At 50.3% G+C, this 25,502-nt stretch overlaps 1 protein-coding gene across 2 annotated transcripts in view; it reads right to left on the reverse strand.

The window, feature by feature from the left end:
- Positions 1–25,502, reverse strand: part of Chst8 (carbohydrate sulfotransferase 8) — a 137,650-nt gene that overhangs the window by 56,978 nt on the left and 55,170 nt on the right. The window contains exons 1-2 of one of the 2 annotated variants that reach the window (XM_057762109.1): positions 21,281–21,388; positions 16,284–16,499 (exon numbers count right to left, since the gene is read on the reverse strand). In XM_057762109.1, coding sequence (XP_057618092.1) covers positions 16,284–16,413 — 130 coding nt within the window. In that variant the 5' untranslated portion in view covers positions 16,414–16,499; positions 21,281–21,388. Of the gene's footprint in view, positions 1–16,283; positions 16,500–21,280; positions 21,389–25,502 lie in introns of those variants that run through there. The other variant, XM_057762108.1, reaches the window with a different exon arrangement.

Raw genomic sequence — 25,502 nt, forward strand, 5'->3', positions numbered from 1 at the left:
TCTCCTTCACTGGTGTACTCCAGGCACGTGTTCTACTGATGAGCCATGTCCCTAGCCCCTCAGTGGCAGATTCTTTGCAGGGGCTGGACCACTGAATCACAACTCCAAGCTCATTATTGGTTATACAAGCACTGTAACACTGAGTCATCCTGTCAAGCCTTCGTTAGAATATCCTAGACAGTTGCTCTACCACTGAGCCATGCCCCCAGCCTCTCACTGTGGGATTCTAGGCAGGGGCTCTACCACTGAGCCATGCCCCCAACCCCTCACTGGGGGATTCTATGTAGGGGCTCCACCACTGAGCCACACCTCCAGCCCCTCACTGGGGGATCCTAGACAGTTGCTCTACCACTGAGCCATACCTCCAGCCCCTCACTGGGGGATTCTAGGCAAGGGCTCTACCACTGAGCCACACACCCACTCCTCACTGAGCATGTTTAGGCAGGGACTCTATCACTGACCAATATCCCTAGCCCTAGAGAACCCACTCTTTCCAGGTGCCCTACCCTATCTCTCTTGTCCTCTCAGGGGTACAGGGAAAACAGCAATTAAGTCTAGCAGGATGAGAGGAGTCAGCTCAGCACATAGGCTGTCAAGGCCATGGTCCCCAGCAGCCAACAGGAGACGCCAACAAATGCACAGATCCATGGGACTTTGCCAAACGCCTCCTAGCTATGGTTGAGACCTTGGGAATCCAGGTAAACGTGTTACAGTCTTAGCTGTAAATATCCTGTAAAATACAGTCAGGTCCAGGTATAGTGGTACATACCTGTAATCCCAGCACTTGGGCAGCTGAGTCAAATTTGAGGCCTTTCTAGGTTACAAAGAGAGCTGCAAAACAGCCCCAGCTACATGGTGAAACTTTGTCTCAAAGAAGAAGAGGAGGAGGTGGAGAGAGAAGCAGAGGCAGAGAGGAGGGGAAGAAGGTAGAGGAAAAGAGAAAAAGCAGTAGGGCACACAGATCATTCATCCAGGTAGAGAACCACTGGCGAGGACCCAGACTCGCCGGCCTTGTGGACAACCAAGCAGAGCTCAGTGGATAGCCTGGACAAGGCCAGACCACTCTACCAATGAGCTTCAGGCCTTTGAGGATGCCTGAGAAATTCCTCAAGCAGGCCTGAGAGCAGGAGGAAAGGCAGCCCCAACTTCTCTCTGAGACCTGGAGTCCCAGGGGTCTTGGGCCCCCTCTCTCAGAAGCCAATGGTTGTTTGGAGCTTCCCGGACTGCCGCTGTTGGGGACCACAGAATGGGTGCAAACACGCTCTGCTATTTGCCCATATAAATAAAAAATTTAAATGAGAGAATCTTCCGCAGAGCTCTACGGTGATTTGAGTTAAAACAGCCAAGCCCCAAATCCGGGAAGTAAGCTCCCTAATGAGGACATCAGCAGGCATGTAACAGTAGGCTTTGGGCCTAAACGAGGTCTTCCTGGAGGCCCCAGGCATTCTGCAAACAGTGTCAGGGAGAGAGATCTGCATGGACCCTGAGCACAGGAATGGGGTTCCCAGAAATGCGAGGGGCTGGTGCATAACCCTCCCACAGGCAGCTGGCCCCGTGGAGCATTTCCTTACCCTACACCCAGGCCCTTCCCATGTTGGATGTGCCTCACATCTCCCTCGATTTTCGATAACCAGGGCTGGCCCAGGGGCTGACAAGATGGTTGCAACAATCTTGTCTTTGGATCCCTGGCCGGCTCAGAACCAGTTCCCTACTGCTTATATTGTAGTGGCATTTCACTGGGAGGCTGGAGCTGTCACAACCCCAGTGGGCCACTTCCACTAGAAAGGGGTGTCTTGTTCTGTTTGCTGTGTGTTCAAAGGGCTCACTGTTTGGGGCCTGAGAACTGAGGACAGGTAATTTGAGGGGACAGATAAGGAAGACAAACATGGGGGTGTCCCCTTTGCCTCTCTTGGAACATCATGTCACTTTGAGATTGAAGTGTCAGTTGCCAGGTAATGCTCATGAAGGTGCTTGGTCAGTAGGTGAGTGAGGACAGGCATAGGTGTGGGGTCCAGGAGATGAGGCAGGACATTCACCCTGCCTTCTGTCTTTATGGGACTCCTCACCAGGCCTTGGTGCAGACATGGAAATTCTAATAGATGTCATTTTGGGGCATCTCACGCACAAACCTAGCCTCTGCCTCCTCCCCCAACTCTCTAATTGATTATGCCCCAGGCAGAGTGGGAAAGAGGGCACCCCACACCTAAGAACCCCCTCTGGACATGTGACTGTGTCATATGAGAACAGTCTGATTCATCCTTGGATAAGGGGGACAAGGAGGCACTGTGAGAGGAAGAATCTAAAACCAGGCCACCTGGGGACAGGGCGGGCATCGGAACCACCAGCCCCGATGGGTCTGTGCTCAGGCCGTGGCACACAATGGGGACCAGAGTCCTGGCTGGACTGTAATTTCAGAAGGTGTCTTTGGCCTGGGTCTCATTACCAGAGCAGTGGGTCCTGCAATCAGGGAGTTGAGACGTTGCCAAAATCTGTAGGGTTCTGTCAAGAAAGGTCCTTGGGGAAAAAAAAAATAGGAGATTAACATAAAAAAACATAGAAGACCCAGACCCTAACATTAAGGCAACAGGCAGGGACAGAAGGGGCCATGCCAGATACGAGTCAGAATCCAGGCCTGCCAATTCCCATGTTACGTAGCTACTTTAAAAAGTCTACGTGGAGGTTAGCAACTCACAGAGTGAAGGCACATAGGCCAAGAGTGCCCAAGTCAGAGCCTGGCACCCCCAAAACAAGACTGTCGCACATCCTGAGGCTTAATTACACTGTATTGTTTTATGAATTATCATCCTGTACCTATGTGTAGCTGTGCGGTTTCTCAAAGCCAATTCTGTCCATTAGTTCATTAGACCCACACAGTGACCTGGCTTCTATTTTTAGCGTTTTGCCGTAGCTCCCTGCAAACATAAGTCACACGTCTATCAGCCACGATGGTCCCACTCTTCTGGTTTCTCTTCTAATTTCCCCACCCCTAGGAACCTTTAGCATAACAATGCTGGGACCGTTTTCTATTAATGTCAATTTTCAGATTACAGTAATATGATGTCTGTTTCCTAATTTAATTAGGTGATTCCTGTTATTAGTTCCTACACGCTCATTATTTTTCATTTAGCGTATTCCAAGGCGCTGAAGGAAAGTGGGCGCTGGCTGAAGACCCGGGGGCGTCTTCTGCAGGATGACTCAAACATTCCCATCTGCAGGGGGATGGGGGACCCAGGACATGGGGACACATGAAGGAAGGAGGCGTTGGGAAGCCAAAGCTGTTACAGGAATGGTCTAAGCTCAGGGGAGAGAGTATGAGACAGAATGACTAGCTGTAGACACAGTGGGTCCCCCAAAGTCAGGGCCTCCCAGGAAGTATGAGAAGGGAGGCTCACCAGGATTTCCATAGATATACAGGAGAATTCAAGGATGGGATGCAATGGCTAATTATTTTTAAAAATTTATTTCTATTTCCATTTCTGCTAATGTGTGTGGATGCAGGTGCCCCTGGAGGCCAGACGAGGGTGTCAGATCTCCGGGAACTGGTGTTACAGGTGGTTGTGACCCACCAGATCTAGGTACTGGGAACTGAACTGAGGTCCTCTAACTGAGGTTAAGAGAGCAGAAGCACTCTGAACCACTGAGCCTTCTCCACAGTCGATTTGTTAAAACAGATTTTTTTTTCCACCTTGGTATTGAGGATTGAACCTAGAGCTTCATGCCTTCGTGTATGCTAGACAAGGGTTCTACCACTAAGCTACAGCCAAGCTACCCTTGACTTTGAATTGACATATCATTAAATTGTCCAAGATGGCCTTGAACTCACTCTGTCATCCAGGCCTTGCAATTTGCCTGCTTCAGCCTTTCTAGTAGTTAGAATCATAAACCTATGGTGTAGGAGGTCCTTCGGTCCATGTGTTGCTTTCTTTGGTTAATAAAGGAACTGCTTTGGGCCTATAGTGGAGCTATAGGGGAACAGAGCTGGGCGGGGAAAACTAAACGGAATGCTGGGAAGAAGAGGCAGAGAAAGAAGCCATGGATCCTCTGTCTGAGACAGATGCCAGTTAGAATCTTTGCCAGGGACTGGAGAGATGACTCAGCGGTTAAGAGCACTGCCAGCTCTTCCAAAGATCCTGAGTTCAATTCTCAGAAACCACATGGTGACTCACAACCATCTGTAATAAAGTCTGTTGCCCTCTTCTGGCCTGCAGGCATACATGTAGACAGAATATTGTATACATAATAAATAAATAAATAAATAAATAAATAAATAAATAAATAAATAAATATTTTTTTTTAAAAAAGAATCCTTGCCGGTAAGCCACTGCTATGTGGCGATACACAGATTAACAGAAATGGGTTAAATTAAGATGTAAGAGTTAGCCAATAAGAAGTTAGAGCTAATGGGCCAAGCAGTGATTTAATTAATACAATTTCTGTGTGGTTATTTCAGTTCTGGGCGGCCAGGACAAATATATGGCCTCCTTGCAACAAACCTATGCCAGCAGGCCCAGTTACAATGGTATATATAGTTAACATAATCTATAATACAAACATGTTAATACATATGCATATATAAAGTGTGTATTCCTGAGTAAGTTATGTGTACTGTGTGTGCCCAGGTACCCCCAGAGGCCAGAAGCAGTTGCAAACTGCTCTGCGGGTACTGGAAACTGAGCCCAGATCCTCTGCAAGAGCCCTAAGCACTGTTAGCCATCTCTAGCCCCTGATGGTTGATTTTGATTGACAGGCTGATTGAATGGACCAAGGAGGGAATCCCCATTCTGCACAGGGAAGCCCACCTCATAAGCAGGAGATTCGGGTACAACAAGAGGGAGTACCAGCTAATCCAGGCTCTCTCCTCCCTCCCAGCCTCCATGAGGTAAGCTGTCCTGCCCACACCCTTCCACCTGATGTGCTAAAATCTCTGAAAACTTGTCCACATGTCCTTCCTCCTCTGTTTTACTGGGCATTTTGGTCACAGTGACAAATAATGGACTAATGTCAGGTGTGGTTGCGCACACCTTTAATCCAAGCACTCGGGAGAGAGGCAGAGGCAGGCAGATCTCTGCGAGCTCAAGGTCAGCCTGGTCTACAGAGCGAGTTCCAGGACAGCTAGGGGTGCACAGAGAGACCCTGTCTCGAAAAACAAAAAACAAACAAAACAACCCGACTAACACAGGCTCTAACACCAGCACCATGGAAAGCCCCCGACTCTGCCAGCCTGGAAGACTTGAAGACTGTCTCTTTCTAGCACTAACTGATGGCCACAGAGGGCTCTGTGTCCACCCCGCTTTCACTTCTGTTCTCTGTCCAGTTGTAGGGTTGCCCTTCACACCACAGTCTAAATTAGCATTGAACACAGTGTGAATGGAGCCTGCCTTGTGCCAAGGACTGGTGTTTTCTAGTCTCGCCCAAGTGCGCGCCACCAGCTGTGGACAATGAGCCTGCCTGCCTGCCTGCCTGCCTGCCTGCCTTCCTTCCTTCCTTCCTTCCTTCCTTCCTTCCTTCCTTCCTTCCTTCCTTCCTTCCTTCCTTCCCTTTCCCTCCCTCCCTCCCTCCCTCCCTCCCTCCCTCCCTCCCTTCCTTCCTTCCTTCCGCTGAACAGTGAGGACTGAGCTGGCCCAGGAGGAATCTACAAGGATTCCTTGAGTCTAAGGGTCGGGAAGGGCAAGGCCTCATGAACCCAGAAGGAACAGCTGGCCTGGTTTCCCCTCCCACAGCCCTGACTGCGAGAGCCTGGCTGCATTATTTTCATACGATGCATGGGGGATGTCCCGGGAGAACTGAAGACCAAGTGTGTAAATTGCCCCAGAGTGAAAATGCGTCTCTGAGGTTCCAGAAAGGTGAGACAAGGGAGGGTGAGGTGTCCCTGCTGAGCTGTGGGCGGTGCTCAGTGAGTCTGAAGATGGTACAGGTCTATTGTTTAGAAACACTGGGATCTGAGAGTCCCAGCCCAGCTGATTTTGCAATGATATATTGCCAGCTACTTAACAGGATGGATCACTGCAATTACATGTCACTTCTGATATTCACAGTCACAACAAGGATGTGTCAGCCTCACAAGGTTTAGAGGAAATATATACGATGTTCCGCAATGCCGTTAGAGAACGGCTTCGGGGAAACAGACTCCGGAGGATTCCAGTAAAATCCACCTGTTTGAGGAGAGCAGCCAGCTCCATGGAAACAGAAGGGGGCTGGCTCCTCAGTCCTGGGAGGATTGTGGATTTCAATACCCCAGCTCTGAGAGGGCAGGGTTCATAGGATTTAGTGCTGGGGCACAGGTGTGGGGGGGTCACTGCACTTTGATGAACTGGCTGAGAGTTTCCTGGGTGCTACCACTGTGGCTCATTCGGGGCTCTGTGGATTTGGAGCTCCCAGGGTTCACAACTGGACAAGGGTAGCCTCTGTAGAGACCGGATGAACCTGGCATTGCAGAGTACCATGCCCCTGGTACTGTGGGACCCAGAACAAGGGTCACACATGTTTTAGCCAGCACAGTTTTGTCACTGAGGATAAACGGGGGCCTCAGAGTCAAACAGACCCACAGATACTGCGACTTTGGCCCTGTAGGTTTGGAGCTGAGAAACCATGGGTAAGGTGGTGAGCAGCATGTACTCTGGAGAAAGACTTCCAGCTCCATGGAGCGCCCCTAAACCTACCTGGATGCCCGCACTGAGGGCAGTACCACAGGCTGCTGGAGAAGCTAGATGGACATCCCACAGCAGGTTGACTCCAGGAAGCCCTTCTGACTCCTTTTCCTTCGGGAGGCCCAAGACTCATAGCCACCTTTGTCCTCTGAGTGACACCCAGGTGAATTTATTTCTCCGCTAGCCCCCTCTGCGACAGGGCCATGCTTCTCCCACATGCCCAAGGGGCCCTTTAGGGAAATGCTCAAGACTTTGTCTTGATCCCCAGATTGTACGCTCCTGGACGCAGAGCCTACCCAGTCTTCCTTCAGTCACATTTCCTTGTATCCCTCACCGTCCTCGGAATGGCTGGACCTTGTGGGGTCCCTGTACAGACAGCCACACACGGGTCTCTTTCCCCAGCTGACGAGCCCAGCAACCCAGATGGGGTGATTGTGTCCCAGGACAGGTTAGAAGCCTGATCCTAACCTTGGCAACAAGGAATACGGGCAGCGTCCAGTACAGGCTTGTGTCTACAGAGACAAAGAGAGCAGGTCCTTCTGGGGCAGGGCTCTCCAACAGCCCTGTACACCCTCACTGGCCCCAGGACCCCAACCTCAAGCGATAAAGAGGGTATGGAGGCAGAAGGAACCCCCCGCCAAACAGCCTGTGGGTGTGCAGGCCCTTGTCAGAGAGGTTACAGGACACCTCCTCATACGCTGCCCCGATGTCATGGATTATTCCTATACACTGTGTGAAGTAGTCACTGTGATTAGCTTAATAAAAAGCTAGCCGGCCAATAGCTAGGTAGGATTTTCAGGGCTAAGCTAGTGCCGCGAAGAGCGGGGTCGAGAGGAGACACCAGGCACTTTAGAGGAAGTATCAGAATAAAGGAAACCGAGTCATGTAAAAGAATGTAGATTGAAAGAAATGGGTTAATTTAAGTTGTAAGTTTGTAACAAGCCTAAGTTATGGCCAAGCTTTTAAAATTAGTAAGTCTCTGTGTTATTACCAGGGAGCCTGTGATCCCAACAAAAACATTCAACTATACCCAGAATCTCAGATTCCCTAAGCCCGCAACTGAAGCCATGCCCCCTGCTCTTCCCTGTCGGAGTTACCCTGGAAAAGGGTACCCTCCATATGCACCCACCACGGCCAGAAACCCCAGACACTGCTCTCCCCATTCCCTCATCCTTCCCCACATCAGGCCACCAGCTCTGCACAGGCACAACTAAAACTGTATCCGGTCTCTGTTACAGTTTAACCTGAAAAGTCCTCATGTTTTGAACACACTATCCTCAGTTAGAGGCACTGTTTTGAAGGCTGTTGAGCTTTTAGGAGGTGGGTCTGGGTTTGAATGCAGGTCCCGAGGAAGGCTGTCGAGCTTTTTGGAGGTGGGTCTGGGTTTGGATGCAGGTCCCGAGGGGCAGAGCTTTGGAGCAAACATGCTTCTCTCTCTTACTCCTGGTCTACTATGAGGTGTGTAGTTACTGCTTTGACCTCCCTCTGCTACGGACAGAGGCATTCTAGTGCTCCGCCCTCAATCACTGTTTGAAACTCACTGAGACCATGAGCCCAAACAAGCCCTCCCTCCTTAAGTTGTGTCTGCCAGGCCTTTGCAGCAGCAACACAGGCATAACTAATACAGGGATTGGAGAGATGGCTCAGTTTGAGAGCGCTGGCCGCCGGTGCAGAGGATGAGAGGTCCATTCTCAGCACACACTCACACATACACTAAAAATATTTTAAAAACTAGCCTTTCTCAAGGCAGACATGGTGGCACATGTCTTTAATGCCAGCACTCAGTAGCAGGCTGATCTCTGTGAGTTCAAAGTCAGCCTGGTCTACAGAGTGAGTTCCAGGACAGCCAGAGCTACATAGTAAGACCCCGTGTCTCAAAAATAAAAAAACACAAAACAAAACAAAAATCAGCCTTTTTTTTTCTTTTCCTGTTTCACTCAACACTGATAAAAACCACCATCCTGGACTAAGGCTCAACAATGACACAAGAAACTTCTTTGTGTCCCTGAATCCTTTCTTCTCCCATTGCCTTCCCCAGGCCTGTGGTCCATCTGCTGAATCTGCCATCCTCAGCTGTCCTGCTTAAGTATGCCTTGTCACCCTCATACTCCCGATCTCACGAAGCCACTAGAATGAGCTTTCTTTTAAGTAAAAGACCTATTTGGCCGGGGGTGGTGGTGCATGCCTTTAATCCCAGCACTCGGGAGGCAGAGGCAGGCGGATCTCTGTGAGTTCGAGACCAGCCTGGTCTACAAGAGCTGGTTCCAGGACAGGCTCCAAAACCACAGAGAAACCCTGTCTTGAAAAAAACAAACAAACAAACAAACAAAAAAACAAACAAAAAAAGACCTATTTGTATTTGTGTGTGTGTGAGTGTGTGTGCACACATGCATGAAGGTCTCCCCAGAGGCTGGAGAGTGCTGGATTCTCTGGAGCAGGCTTTACCGGCAGGTGTAAGTGGCCTGACATGGATACTGGGAACTGAACTCGGGTCCTCTGCAAGAGCAGCAAGCGCCCTTAACCACTGAGCCATCTCTGCAATCCTAGAGTGAATTTTTGAATGTTCCACACTTTGGCCCAGAGTCTCCAGTTTCCCATACCCTGAGACAAAGGCTGGCTCCTCCCCATCGTGTCCCAAGGGGGTTGCTGGACCCGGATGATTCTTCAGCCATAGGTGATGTCCTCCCTTGCCCCCCAGCCACTCAGAGTTCTTCATGTGCCACACTCTCTCTGGCCTCCAAAGCTTTATCAACACTGAGCAGTGCTATGAGCCTGGGTGATGTCAGTGGCCTGTGTGTGAGGGAGAGGGGTCAAGGGGGTTGGGAAGGGGATGGGGAGGCAGATGCTTACAAGCACAGGCCAGCTCTGAGGCCTGGAAACTGTGTGGCCTTGGGCATGGTTCTTCACCTCTCTGACCTCATTGGTCTCACCATGGGCTTCTATATAGAGTCAAAGGCATCTAAGATGCCTGTGATAGTGTCTGCCACATGGCCAGAGCCTGGCAGTGTTTGGTCATCGTTCCTGTGTCTGAGCTACTTAGCGAGCATTCAGCGCATGGCAACAGAAACCATGGTTATAAGAACCATACTGTGGTGTGGCGGTGGATACCTAAAATCCCAGCACTTGGGAGACTGAGGCAGCCGGATCTAGTTCAAGGCCAGCCTGGGCTATTAGCAAGTTCCAGACCAACTATCCTTGACTACACAGAGAGACCCATTCTCAAAACAAAACAAAACTAAGTATTTGCTTAGCATGAGACTTTGCACACGGTGAATGCACTGTTGACACTGGTGATTTTTGCTCTAAAATGCTTTTTTTCAGTAACGTGGTCCAAGGGTACCACACAGACCGAGAAGCCATCAGTGGCTGTCCCTTTGTCTAAACCAGGGATCCTGGAAAAAGGAACAGGGCTATCACTATGCTACCCTCAATTACGGCTACTCCACTCTGGGAAAGAGCAGAGAGCCCTGAAAAGCAGGGAGAGCCTACTTTAGGGAAAGCCACTGTGCAGAAGTCAAACATTAAAGAACATGGGCTGGCAAGAGGGCTCAGTGGGTAAAGGTGACTGCTGCTAAGTCTAATGACCTGAGTTCAATCCCCGGAATCCACATGGTGGAAGGAGACAAGTGACTCCTGAAGGTTGTCCTCAAACCTCTAGAGGGACCCCATGTCATAATGTCCCCACAAGTAGGTAGGTAGGTAGATAGATAGATAGATGTAATTTAAAAGATTTTTAAATATTATATAAAGTGCATCAACAGACTCTGTCTGAAAAGATCAGTTTCACTCTCTCTCTCCCTACTTTTTTGAGACAAGCCAAGTACCTTAGGCTGGTCTTGAACTCAGAACTCTCGATCCTCTTGCCTCAGTCTCCCTAGAGCTGGAATGTCAGCCATGCACTGCCAAGTCTAACACTATTTGTTTTTTTTATTACATCAATCAAGCCATCGATCCAATATTCAGTTCAGCTTCATGGGTAGCTGGCAACAACTCACCTGGCCCCATGAAGACGGACTCCACCCCGGATAAGTGAGGAAGAAGGAATGACAGGATGAGGGTGAGAGGTCCCGGTGTGACCCCCAAGTAAGGGGCAGATGGAGGTGTGGCCACTGGCATGGACATCACAAGAGAGCCGGAGGACGTGAGCTGCCTGACAGATCACTGAGCCACGTGTGAATTCCTGTCTTTTTTTTTTTTTTTTTTTTTTTTTTTTTTACCACTATACAAACGAGGATCCTGTCTTTTTTGATAAAAAGCAAAGTGGGGCCAGACTGAATCTACGTGTGCTCTCTGCGCAAGATTTTCCTAACCGTGTGCAGAGTACGAGGAATAAAGGAGAAATAGGTGCAATCAATTGAAATGGGTACATTCCATACGACCCATGACCCAGAAAAAAATAGGAAAAGAGAGGAACTTAGATGTGGAGAGAGATTTGAAGTGTTCATAAGGTAATTGCTATGCATGACTGCAGCTGGATATTGGACAAGACATTGGAGATACATGTGCCTATATTTATGAGACAATTAAGTCTCAACACTGACTAGACATACAAGTCGTTGTTTGTTTTGATGCAGGGACATAGCCCAGGCTCACCTCAAACTTTGGATTTTCCAGTTTCAGCTTCTCATGGATTGCCTACTTAGCTGTGGGACAATTTTAAGGAAATCTAAGATGGTTGGAAGTAATGTTAAAAACATCAATTTCTTATCATTTGAACTGAGAAACACTGAAATATTTATGTGTGAATTGGTTCAATATCTGGTGTGGATTTTAAAAGTCAGACCTGGGGAGAGAAGCCTGGAGGGAGGGATGGGGCCAAGCTGGTCAGGCTGGAGTGCTCGGGGGTCGGGGTGGAGGCTCCTGGGGCTCATTCTGGAGGGAGGGATGGGGCCCGACCTGATCAGGCTGGAGTGCTGGGTGGGGGCAGGCTCCCAGGGCCATTCTACCATTCTAATTTCCATTCCCTATAACACTCAGTTCACAGAGAAAGGCAGCTACTGAAATTGTCTGCCCAAGTGAATGCAGATGCTGCCTTCTGAAGACCCGGGAGCCCTTGTGCTGAGTCTATTATCCCCAGTTCTGGCCTTTTATGAGGAGAAAGGGTGAGTCTTGTGTCAAGAAGTGAGTTTCTGGGTGGGTCGTGTGGCTCAGTGGTAGAGCATTTTGCTTAGCATGCTTTAGGTCCTGGGTTCAAACCCTAGCACCGTAATAATAATAATAATAATAGTTATAACTCTCCCTAGCTGGGTAATTTCGGCAAGCATGGGAGAAGCTACAGAAGGGGGCTGTGACTGTAAGGCCGGCCTGAACTACATGGCAAACATGGTCACAAAAATAAAGGAAGCCAAACAACAGCAATAAACCCCACAGAAGCGAGCATACTGGGGGCAGAAGCTCTGGCCTCAGGACTGGTAATTTTGCAGACTGGATAATAATTATAATTAGATAGGTAGAATTCTCCAGTAAACAAAGAAAATCTAATCTTAGAATGCAGGTTGGCTAGTGGGCACCTATCTATTATAGTCTGGATCTACGATGTTGCCCATAGGAGCATCTTGAATGCTGGGTCCCCAGCTTATGGTCCATTTGGAAGGTCTTGGGGGCTGTAGACGATGTGGATGCCAGAGGAAGTGTGTCACCGGGGATGGAATTTTAGCAGGAACACCCCCGTCCAGTCTCAGTCCTTGCTCTCAGCTTCCTGTCTCAGCACACGAAGGGTCTCTGCCTTGAGCTCTGGCTGCAACATTCCTCCCACCCCACCGTGAGGGCTGACAGCAGGAGCTGAAGCAGTTGTTTCTGTCATGTACTTTAGTTCTGCTTCAAAGGGGCTAACGTAAAACAGAACACTCTTTAAAAAAGAAAACACGGCCCACCTTTACCAAAGCTGGTAATTCTGTAGGATTCTTTTAAATGCCCTCGTTAGGTTGAGGTGGACGAGTTGGCCCCAGAAGATGTGTCGTAGCTAACTGTATCTGTCAACTTGATACAAACCTAGTCACCTGGCAAGAGAGAACCCAACTGAAGACTTGTTCCACCAGATTAGCCTGTGACCATGGTCTGTAAGGAGTTTTCTTAAATGTTAATTGATGTAGGCAGGTCCAGCCCACTATGGGCGGCGCCATCTCTGGGCAGGGGGGCCATAGAGAAAGTCAGCTAAAATAAGAGAGAAGGAGTTGGTGGGCCATAGAGAAAGTCAGCTAAAGTAAGAGGGAGAGAGTGCCAACAAGCAGCATTCCTTCATGGTTTCTGCCTTGAAATTCTTGCTTAACTTCGCTCAGAGACGGATGTGATCTGGGAGCTGTAAGATGAAATCAACCCTTTGCACCCCAACATTGCTCCCTTTGCATCCTGACATTGTGCTCATCACAGCAACAGAAAGCAACCTACAACAACATGATTTCAGCATCTAGTAACTGCGCCCGTGAGATCCGATCCGTGTCGGACACCAAGAACTACAAACACATAAGAACTCCATTTCCCTTTCTCAAGCTGGGTTCCTGATGCTTGCATCCACAGAACTCACACTTGAAGTCTCAGCGAAGCTTCTCCCACGGTGCGGAACTGTGTTCTAGTCCCTCTGGTGTTCCTACCGTCAGGGTAGCCTGCTAGTCTACAGCACCTTCGGCGGAAACTCCCATGCTGGGTCAGGGGCCCCTGGGGGTCACCCGCCACGCGACTGGGCGCATACACGTGGTAAGCACTGGTTTCCAACAGATAAATGTAATCAAGGTTTATATGCTCAGAGACGCCAACAGGATGGGGTTGTTTCACTTGAAGGATCAGAAGAAAATTGTAACTAATGTTGTGGAAAATTACTTTGATATTGCTTTCTTGGTACCGAATCACAATTAGGCTGCTGTGAGAAGTACAGGGAAGGAATAAATGAATAGTAACAAATCAACACAAACAGCTCGTGTCAGGACCACTTCGCTCAGGGAAAGTAACGTAAGCATTACTTAAAGTTTTATGACTGCGCTTGGTGTGATTTCCGCAGACCGTCAGGGCTGTCCAGCACATAGTGCATCGTGAGGGCGGCCAGCCTGCATCTGCCAATAGGAAGGATGTCACAGTGAAGACCCGCCCATGCTCCTCACCTGGCTCTGCGCACCACAGCAGATGCGCATCCCGAGCGTCACGTGACCCTTCACACCCTGCTGGTGTGAGGCTCAAGCGCCCCTCCATCATGCCATGCCCCCCCTCCACCATGCCATGGCGTTCTATCCCAGAGCTCCCAGCTGTACTGTGGTTCCCACCTACCTGTAATCCACACATCTGTGCACTTGAGCAGCTGTTTCAGAGCAAAGCAAGCTGCAAGGAGGGGCGGGAATACAGTGCCTGTGAAATTAAGGGTTCCGCTCTGCCCCCTGACTATTGCCATGGCAGGGCACACCCTAGGACCAGCAAAGCAGAAGTTCACCTGGCGAGAGTTCACCTGTCCCCGGAATGAACCGCAGAGGGACCCATACCCTGGCCCTGATGGAAACCATACATACACTTACGCCTTTTCTCCCTGGTCCCTCCCACACAGTGCAGACACCAGATACCTGAACATCCTGCCTGTGTGTGCATTGTAAGCACACACAAAGGCGTTTCCCAGAAGCCTATAGCACCATTAAATTCGTTTCCCAGAAGCCTATAGCACCATTCGTCCAAGAGTCTTCAAGCTCCCTGGTTTCCTTTCGCAAAGGACTACAAACAGTCGCAGGGACCAATTTCCTGCTCTGCAATGGCACTGTCCTGCGGGACCCAGCTGTGCTGACTCGGTGTCGCTCGCTATTCTAAGGCTCTTGAGAGGCTACAAAGTCCCCAGAGGAGCCAGCTCAGTCACGCACACTTGCTTCCTCAGAGGCTGGGGAGCAGCCAGACCCACTTTTTGACAGCCGCCAGCTGGAGGGGTTGACCCAGGCATGCGTCAGCACAGTGGCTTGCCCGCTGTTTCCAGGGCCTGCAACTGAACCTGTTTCTCGCTCCCCGCCTGTGATGAAAGGCATAATTGATGAGCCTCCCCCACGCAGGGCTTCTGGCAGCCGCTGCCAGGTCCAGATAGGCTCTGGCCTCTAAGTGTGCTTCTTCCTTCCATCTTGATGCCGCCCCCCCACCCCCAGCCTTCAATCTGGGCTCAAGGCCACTGTATAGTGTGGTTCAAGGCTCCAGTTTACAGAAGCAAAACAATGAGGTGGTACAAAGAAAGAGGGCCAGAGCTGGGGAGAGCTAAGAGGAGAGCTCCCGGCTGGTGAGCAGGCATGCATCCGCCCTGTGTAAGGCTGCAGGCAGGAGTGTCACAGGAAGTCATCTGCCAAAACCTCTGACCTCCGCATCTCTTTATCCTGTACCTGCAAGTAGTGTGTCCCGCAGGAGAAAACACATCTCTGGGAGTCTTTACAAGGGACCTCTGCGAGTGCCGTGGTCTGGAAGCCCAGGCTTCCTTTTCCTTCAAAGCAGATTAACCTCCGGCCTCAGCCCCACGCCTGTGACTGCCAGCTCCGTCATATCTAGCACCAGGAGCCCCGGAGACCTCTTCCCATGTTCTGTCTGCCCTAAGTGTTCCGCTCCATACCTTGCTCTCACTGTACCCCACCACCCCCAGCAGACAGTGACTGCTCTAATGGGTCATAGGGCACAGAGAGAATGGGGGTGTGGTAGGAGCGGGTCTCAGACTCACAAAGCCAGGATGCCCTTGAGTTTCTGTCCCAAGCCAGAGGGGTCAGATTCAAAGGGGATCCCAGGGCTAGATAGGGAAACTGAGTCACACTCTGGATTTGTGAGTTCAAGAAGATGACAAAGGCTGGGGATGGCGGGGAAGATGGGTGGGAAGATGGGTGGCCCAGCAGGACAGGTGTTTGCCCCCAAGACTGAGTTCAGTCCCCAGAAACTACTTGATGGTAGGGAAGAATCAGCTCCTAAAGGTTGTCTTCAGACCTCCACATGCATGCCTGTCGCCCAACAAACAAATTAATTCATTGATGTAACATATATATATATATATATATATATATATATATATATATATATATGTATATATATCCACAGAGACTTCACTACACAGCCCTAGCTGACCTGGAACTTGCTATGTAGACCAGGCTGGCCTCAAACCCATAGAAATCCGCCTGCCTCTGCCTCTCAAGAGCTGGGACCAAAGGTGTGCTCCAACACGCCCTGCTACAATAAAAAATTTCAAAAGAAGACTGGTGATACAGGCCCATAAGCCTATCTACTCAAGAGGATGACCTAGGTTCACAAGTTCAAGGCCAAACTTTGTCTCAAAATAAAAATACAAAATGATGAGGGCACAAGGCCCTGGGTTCAATTCCCAGGAACATCTTTGAAAATTAGATATTTATCCCCTGGTGTCCCAAGAAGAATGCAATGCAGAAGATGCCCCAAGAGTTGGCAGAATTTTTTGTGCATCTGAGATTCACGGAAGACCGCAAACCAGATGGGCAGCCTCTCCACTCCCCGAACGCAGCTCAATGGCTAAGGAAGCCATAACCTTGAAACTGGTGGTCAGCCTTCAGAAAGTCACTCCCACACGGACACCAGCACCGTTAGGGGCAATACAGGGCCCCTTCTCTGTTTACAAGGACCGTTGTCCCCCAGGGCCAACACACCAGGGCCACCATGAAGGTCTGGGCTCACCTGGAACCTGCTGCGGGCTGAGCTCTACAGGGTCCTGTAGGCTGATGAAGAGGAGGAGGCCCGCGGCTCCAAACAGCAGGATGGATGAGAACATGCAGGCTAGCCGCATTGTTCCAGGTCGTGGGGTCATCCGGGGCACACTCCGGGGTCACCTCTTGGGTGTAAAAGGCACGTTCTTTCCTCATTATCTGCACCAGACATCCATCAGGCTGGGGTCTACGAGACGGAAGGGAAGAAGTCTGTTTCAGTGGAGGATACCTGGGCAGGTGACGGCAGCGACAACAGGCAGCCACTGGATTCCCCAACCCACCCTGGAGCTCTCTGTCTCCTTCCCTCTCTCCTTCCCTTTGGACAGGGACTCACTATGCAGCCCAGAGTGGTCCCAAACTCACAATCCCCCCAATCTCCTGGGTGTTGGGATTACAGACATGCACCGCCATGCCAGCACACCTTTTGAAGCCCACAGAGGCTGAATGGGGTCCTCCTGCTGCCTGCACCCTCCAAGGGTCTCCTGTCTGAACCTGCCATAGAGCCACAGAGAGACGCACAATCTCTCGTTGCAGTCTGGGGACATCTAAGGGTGGTGAGAACTTTGACAGTCACAGGTGGTAACCAGTGACAACCACCTGTCCTGCCCAGCTCTGTGAACCCCTCAGGAAATACCCTGTTCCCGTCAGAGGTGGCTCACAGCCCTTCATCCCTGCTTGCTCCTCTGGCATCTGTAGACTCAGGGTAAGTACAAGTGAGTTGTTCACCTTGGGTCTACCAAAAGAGCAGAAGGAAGGCCCTCCACTGAGTACAAGTAAATGGCCCTGAATTGGATCAGATTGCGGATCAAGACAGACACACCCCAGGGCTGGAGAGATGGCTCAGTGTTTAAGAACATTGGCTGCTTTCCCAGAGGACCAGGGTTCAGTTCCTAGTATCTGCATGGCAACTCCCAATCATCTATTCCAGGAGTTATGATGCCATCTTCTGGCATATACAGGCATTGCACACACATGATATACAGACATACACAAAAGCTAAACATTCATACCCATAAAATAATACAACAATTTTTAGGTTTATTTTTCTTTTCTTATCCTTTCTTTTCTATTTCTTTTTTTTTATTTTATTTTTTTTATTTTTCGAGACAGGATTTTTCTATGTAGCCTTGCTGTCCTGGGACTCACTTTGTGGACCAGGCTGGCCTCGAACTCACAGAGATCCACCTGCCTCTGCCTCCCAAGTGCTGGGATTAAAGCTGTGCACCACCACTACCCAACACAACATTTTCTTTAACAGACAGGTACACCTCACCACGGTTTGAGTCTGAGATGTCCCCAACAGATTCATGCCTTTGAACACCTACTCTCCAAATATTGGTGCTATTTCAGAAGGTTGTGGGACAGGTGGAAGTAAGAAGGCAGAGGAAGTTCCCAAGACACCTGCTGCAGGCCTAGGCAGGTAGATCTCTGACACACACAATATTCTACCCACACCCACACCACTGCAGGGACTCATGTCCCACCAGGTATTTGGGCATATGGCCTCAGAGTGCTAATCACTTTTCCCATTGCTGTGATAAAATACTTCAGAGAAGCAAACTCAAGAGAGAACTTGGGCTGGAGAGATGGCTCAGTGGTTAAGAGCACTGGCTGCTCTTTCAGAGAACCTGGGTTTAAGCCCAGCACCACGTGGCAGTTCACAACCATCTTTAACTCCATTTCCAAAGGATCTGGTGCCCTCTTCTGGTCTCCATAGGTACTGCATGCACATGGTGCACAGACACATGCAGGCAAAACACCCACACACCAAAGAGGTAATTAAAAGGACAGAGGGCATAGGGAGGAAGTTTTATGTTGGCTCTTCATTTCAGAGGGTTTGATAGAGCAGTGTAAGGAAGGTGTGGGGGACCTTCTCTACAGGTCTATTAGGGTATGCCAGGATGCTGACCTCATACATTGGCCAGGCCAGGAAGCCTGAAACAGAGCTAGGTTGTATTAATGGCCTGTCCACAAACCAAAGGATACCCCTTCTTTCCACCTAAGGAGTCTGCAAAGATCTTGCCATCCCAGCACAGGGCAGTGCCAAAGGAAGTTGATGCCACCCAAGGCCACAGGACCCAACACACACTGCTGTCTGTGTACAGCCTACAGACCCTTAAACAGAAAGCAAAACTTATAAAGTCCGTCTCTGCCATTCTCTGTGCCCAGAAAAGAATTCCCAAGGACTAGATTGATTCTCAGAAAAGCTTAGGAACCGAGGAGTATAAATTCCAGGCTCGGCTTTCTCCACTCTGCAGTCTCTGTAATTATTTTTTCACTCAGTTAACTTTAATTAACCTGCCGCAGGCCTCTACGCGCCTGGCGCCGGGCTCCCAGCACTGTGCAGAGCAGGTGGTTCCCACGACCTCCCAGCTTTTATGTTTAGGAAGCAGAAACAAGCAGGGCTTAGTTTATCGGTAGAACCTGCTCTGGGGTTTTTGAGCAGGCCACGACCTCTGTGCAACAACCTTGCCCTAAAAAAAAAAAAAAAAAAAAAAAAAGAACAAACAAAAAAGACTTCTGCTGCCTATCATCTCTGAGATGTGGCAGAAGGAGTCCTGCCTTGCTCACAGTATGCCCAGATGGAGAATCATAGATCCCCAAGCCTCAGACCTGAGTACAGCTGGGGCTCCCTGTAGTAGAACTGTCCTGAGTGTCTAATCAGTGTCTTACAGAGCCAGAGACGCATCTTTTAAATTTCACGACTTCCTAAAAGATGAAGTCACCTTCCACATAGCTGACTAGAGTGTGCCCTGGTGTCCTTTGTCCAAGAAGGGCCTGCAGAACCAGGATCATCGCTGTCGGTACCGGGAGAGCGAGAGCGACCCAGAAAGGACGGGTGGGGCTATTTCCTCTCACAGGGATGCTTATATCCGGTCTTCATCTTTGTGTCCTCGGGCACTACCCCCGTCTCCCCCCCCCCCACGAGCAGTTGCCACAGCCCCTGAGGAAACCAAATGGTCCTGGAAAGCGGCTGGTTGGGTGGAAACGACTTTCCGCAGCAGCACAGCAGAGGAAAGACTCCCGCAGGGGAGGTAGGAGAGGCAGTTGACACATTTCTAGGCAAGCTGACACCCTCACCCCACCTGTAGACTGGAGCAGGTGTTCTAAGGAGGCACACATGCCCTCACTCATTCCGGTGTCTACATCAATGGCTCCCCATCTATGATATTGGCACGCTTCCTACGACCACGCCAGCCTCCCACGGAGGACGCCTGAGGCCAACCAGACCGAAAGTTGGCGGTCTCTGACAGGAAAGTAATTCTCACAGAGGATGAGGCCCCCAGAGGCTCAAGTCTTTGGGCTTGGTTCCCTGGTGGTGGGGCATTGTAGACACTTAGAAGAGGGGACCTAGCTGAAGCAAGTGGGGAACTGGGAGTGGCCTTTAGGAATGCCTGGTCCTTGGCTGCCACCTCCTCTTCCCTTCCTCCTTTCTTTCTCTCCCCTTCCTGTTTGTCAACAGGTCAACACCCTCCTCCACCACTGCGCTCATTGCCACGATGAGTATCCCAGCTCACAGGACAAAGCCACTAGAGACTAAACTCTCTGAAACCAGCAACCAAGACAAACTTGTCCACCTTTACACTGTCTGTTGGGCATCGTCAGGTGACAACAACAACCTAACCAATACAGAGGAAGAAAAGAAGAGAGAAAGGACAAATTACGCTCAGCGCACCGAGACACCTGCGAAGATGGCTAATAAGGTCCCACGGCGTCACCACCAAGGCTATCTGATGGACAAAGAAAGGGATTCGGAATCCCCTGTGATCACTGCCTTGCTTGTTTCCAGTCTGGCACTGTTAGATGTGACCCCAGAAAGCGGCTTTATCCTCTCTCTTTCCCCCATCTGTCACATGGCCACCATTACAGCCACTGCAAGCTTCTGTCAACAACTAAAGGGGTTCTGCCATTGTACCCCGAATCCGTTCACACAAAATCTATTCATGGAGACAGGATGGGGCTGCTCATGGCCCTGGGACCAGGAGAAGAGGCAGGAGACTCAGTAGTACATTTGCCATTTCAAAGACCCTGGAGAGCACACAAGCACCTGCCAGCATCACGTGGCTTCCCACCCAGCTCCTGAGCCCCACCCCCAGCCTTTCCTCCTGGGATCCTGTTCTCCATGTTTGTCCTCACTAGGGACTATAGGGTCAGCCAACTCCTGGCTCCATATAAATGAGAATCAGAAGGCCAGCTGCCTATCTTCCCGAGGAAGTGGTTTGCAATCTGACTAGATCGGTAATGTCCTAGGAGGGGACCAGCATCCTGGAATCTACAAGGTCCCTCTTCCCACAGAGCCCCAAGAATGCATGCTCCAGAGGACACATCTCTGAGCCCTCCCCCATATCCCCCCAGGGTTCTTTAGTCACACATATTTTCAAGACAAGGGGAGATGCTGGCCCAGAGGTCATTTGTCTCCCCCTTCTTTGAGTCCAGCTGTTGCCTTGGGCCTCCATATAACAATGTGTCACGGGCCATGGCCTGGCTGCCCCGGGCCATGAAAACACATTTGCAAGACCTTGGCTGCCACCTGGGACTGCCCTGTTCTCACCACATACATCACACTCTGCCTTGGTGACAAGTGCAAAGGTCCCTTGTCTCCCTGCATCCCTTTCCAAAACCAACAGACAAGAAGAAAATTCAGATTATTGGCAGTGAAGAAGAGGTTGCAGGGGGCTTGGTTAAGGCATGAAAAATACACAGCCTGGTTGAGTATTTGGCCCCGCTCAAAATTACAAAGCCTTCTATTGGTTTCTTTCCCCAAGGCCTAAATGGCATCACCGACTTTTATTTTAAGAAAGAAAAGAACCAATTAATGTTACACCTCCCGGGATCCAGGGCAAGGCTGAAGATTTCTCCCATCTCCTTATTTATTTGATTAAAAAAAAATTGTCTCTTTGGGGAAATTGACTTCAGGGTATAAACTTCAAGGTAAAGGACTTGAGAATTCAGCCAAAACACACGCACCTCCAGTGGCGACAGCTGGACACATGGAAGACTCCAAGGACACGCCTGGCTGTGGCTGTTCCGCGGCCGAGATGTTGCTCTCAGCCACTCAGAGGACCCCCCTCTGGCTGTTGGGTCCTCTGGCTGTTGAGACCCACCCGTACATCTCACTCCAGACAGCTTGGGTACACCCACGTGGTCAGCGGGCCCCAGGCCCAGGAAAGTTCTCTGTCCCGATGTGTTCTTCTCACACGGGCAGGAGCGAACAATGCGGTCCCTCCCAGCTGAGGACTACGGGAGATGCTGCTCGTCGGGAGACGACGGGCTGCTATGGCAACTTGAGGAGAATGGAGCCAGGCACTGCCGTCACCTTGAATCCGGCACCGTGCCTTCTGCGGCAGTGGCAGAGCAGACCTGGCACCTGGCTCTTCCCACTCCTGCAGCTGGGCACTGGTAGCTGCTCCTCAGTTACCGTCCTGGGCCTCCTGGCCTTGGATGCTCATCTGCTCCTCCTCCTCGATCGGAGGGAGCCCACGGCCCAGTCCCCTGAGAGCACCACCTCCATTTGTTATTTGTCTGACTAGTTCTTCCTTGTGTGCGTGGCTCCCGCTTACTTCTGAGATGGGGCTCTTCCTTGATTTCAGCTCATTAAAATCCTGCAGCTAATTAAAACCTGCTCTAACAGCGGCGGCAGCGGCGGCAGTGGCTGCAAACTCTGGGACTCGTCCCTCCAGTTTTATGCGTAGGCATAAAGTTGCAGTGCTCAGTGAAGAAGACGGATGGCTGGGAGGGCTTAGACTCTGAGGCAGGGCTGCAGGCTCCAAATTGCTCCAGCCCTCCTCCACCAACTGGGCCTCAGGGGTGTTGGATGCAGTCCTGAAATTCCCAAGGCCAAGCTTCGTGGAACCCAGCACAGCTCATCTGCACCACGTTTAGATAGGTGGGGAGGTTTCGATTTGACCACCGCCCTAGGTCTGTTATAAGGTCAGATTCCCTCCGATCTACCCCATGCAGAAGCTTCTGCAGGTCAGAGAAATGTCTCCCTATTGTGGAGGTTAGAGCGTAAATCGGGTTCGTAGATCCCCGAACTTTGTCCCTGAAGCCCCTGTGAGCACCACAGTCCAGCCTCACCACCCCCTCCCAGAGAGAGTCTCCCTGAAGGCTGAAGGATTTCAGAAAACTCATGACTGCCGGCCATGGACCTGGTCAAAGAAGCAGCAGCCACAAGGTAAACCACAGGTACCGGTTCCGCCTAGTTTTTCTCACCTGCTCAGGGAAATCCACACCCATTGGGCAGAGAGCAACCGAGTCCCTCCTTACCCCAACCCTGGCAGATCTCAGCATCCCCCAAACCCTGAAGCTCTGAGCTTCTCTTGTAGACCGCTGCGCTCACATGGAGCCATGGGTGCTGGGTGGGACGCTCCTCCCCACTCTCCATCTTTGCATTCCCAGGGCTGAGCACCGAGCCTGGCACCGGAGAAGTGATCAATAGCAGCAGCGCAAGCGAATGTGCATGAGTTAATAAATGGAAGTGTTGGGGGCCGTCGGGAGAGAGGCACACCACGAACCTGGAATTTTAAAAAGGTCATTTCAGGGAGCTATGGGTTTGTTTTGATTGGGTCTGGGCTGGAATCAAGTCCAGCAATGGCAACAGAAAAGTCTGGAAGTTGAGGACGCCACCAGCGAACCCCATGGAGTTGGTTACCTCAAAAAAACACCCAAGGCTCACTGCCCATCAGGATATCACCTGGAATTCTTTCATCCATTCAAGATGGCACAACATGGGGCTTGAAGACATCGGTTTTCAAAGGTAAATGCAGAACCTCTCTCTTGTCATTATGCAAATGTACATGAAAACATTTACATAAAGAGATGTCATAAAATGGATGGCCTCCAACCCCTCTGTATTAGTTACTGTATTCATTGTTATGACAAAGGACCTGACAGGAGCGATGTGGAGAAGGAAGGGTTTTATCTCACAGCGGAAGTTGAACACGGGAGAGCCATGAAGGAGGAGCGTGAAGCAGCTGGCTGCGGTATCTCTGCAGTCGGTTATCCGAGAGCCATGGTGTCGATGCTCAGTCGGCTTCCCTCCCTTTTTGTTCAGTCTGGAGCCTTAGCCGAGGGACGGACCGTGCTGCCCACATTCAGGGTGGATCTGTTGCCCTGCTCAGCTCAGCCTCTAAATTCCTTCTTCAGCACTCCCAGAGGTGTGTTTTCATGCTGATGAAGCCAAACCACCGTACATCCCAACTGTAAGATAACGTTAGCAAACCCCTGGACAGACAGACGTACAGCTCATGTATGTCAATCAAATGTCTACGAAGGGGCTGGTGAGATGGCTTATTGGGTGGAGACCCAAACATGACTCCAGGAGTTTGAGCCCTAGGACTCATACAATCGAAGAAAAGGACGAACTCCCCAAAGTAGTCCCTGACCTCCTTTACATGCTTGTGTGGGCGTGTGAACACACACAAAACACACATACAATCAACACAAGGGGATCTCTGAAGATGTATGTAAAGTGAGCTAGAACAGTCACAAAATACTGAATTGTCCATTCAGAGAGAGTAGGTGAGACAGAGATTGCCTGGGTCCGGGAGAAGACAGCGGGTACAGAGCTCGTCTGGGAAGGCGAAAAGGTTGGGAGGGAGACAACGGCAAAGGCTGCAAACCAGTGTGAATTTAGTTAACGCCACTGAGCTGCACACTTGAAAAGGCAACAATGGGACTGGAAGGATGGTTCAGCAGAGTGCGTGCCGCTCCTGCAGAACACCCAGGTCCCAGCACTCATGTAGGAAGACTCACAACAGCCTGTGACTCCAGTTCCAGGGGATCTGACACCCTTCTCTGGACTCCCTGGGCACCAGGCACAAACGTGATGCACACACATACATGCAGACTATGGTAGCTTGAATAAGAACAGCCCCTCCCCCCAGGCTCTTATGCTTGAATGCTTAGTGCCCAGTTGGTGGAACTATTTGGGAAGGATTAGGAGGTGTGGCCTTGTTGGAGGAGGTGTGTCACAGGGCATCTTTGAGACTTCAAAAGCCCCAGGACATCCCCAGCCCACTCTGCTTCCTGCTTGGAGTTTGAGATGGGAGTTCCAAACTGTTCCTGCTGCCATCGTGAACTCTGACCCTCTGGAGCTGTAAGCCCAAATAAACCCTTTCTTTCAGAGTTGCCGTGGTCAGGTGCTTCATGACAGTGGCAGGAAAGTCATGAAGACAAGGGAAACACATACACAGAAAATAAAGCTTTCAAAAAAAAAAAAAAAAACCGGTAAAGCCATCCATTTAATGGATGCATGTTTTATATATTTCTGTTTTTATTGAGCTCAAATAGGGAGTTCATGTTCTGGGCCTGGCTTCCCCTCCAGCCAGGTATGAGACCCTTAAGATTCGAATTTCCTCATCTCACAATCTGTCGTCAGACAAACCATCAACTATGGATGAGTACCCAACTCCCTAGCAGCTCTGGGGGTGAGACAAATGCCTGGGAACACAGAAAGGCATCTTGTGACTTCCACGCCCACACTGCCACTTTCAGGCGGATGAGCGGCCATCTGGAAAGAGTGTCCATCACCCATGTCTGAGGCCTGTTCTTCACCATGAATCTCAGTCACTTCCATACAAAATCTTCTGGAAGGCTGCTAGGGTTGCGCCCTAAAGTTCGACATTACTAAAATGCACTGTGGCAGAGGCAGCTGGGTCCCCGTGGACCGAGTAAGTCCTGCCAAGCTATCTGCCTTCATGACGGCTCGGTCTTTGACACAGGTGTCTGTGACAACCCGCTGTAGTATCAAGCCGTGCTGTTAAACCGTGCACTATATTCTTGGAATCTGCAAAACCAGATTTTTCTACCAGAGGGCTCTCTGGCTGAAATGAGGTCACCTGGATCTGCTGTGTACCAGGGGACTATTGTTTTATGTGTTCACTACATGGAGCTGTGCCCTGTTAACTAGAAATCTCTGGGACCTGGACAATGAGCCCGGGTCTCACGCTGTAGCTCAGTCTGGTCTAGAACGTGCGATGGAATCCAGGATGGTTTGGGAGTTGAGATCTTCCTCCATCCCCCTCCCAAGTGCTGTGATTACAGACATGCACGGCCACACGGTTCCTGATGGAAATCGCGTTAAAGCCGACATTTAAACCGGGCTAATGGTTTGGATCATAATGTAACTACGGCCAGCTTTTTCATTTAAAAATCTTTAATTTTTAAAGAACTTTAAAGGGCAACCTGG

This window comes from Chionomys nivalis, chromosome 2, assembly GCF_950005125.1.
Source record: "Chionomys nivalis chromosome 2, mChiNiv1.1, whole genome shotgun sequence".
Lineage (NCBI taxonomy): Eukaryota > Metazoa > Chordata > Mammalia > Rodentia > Cricetidae > Chionomys > Chionomys nivalis.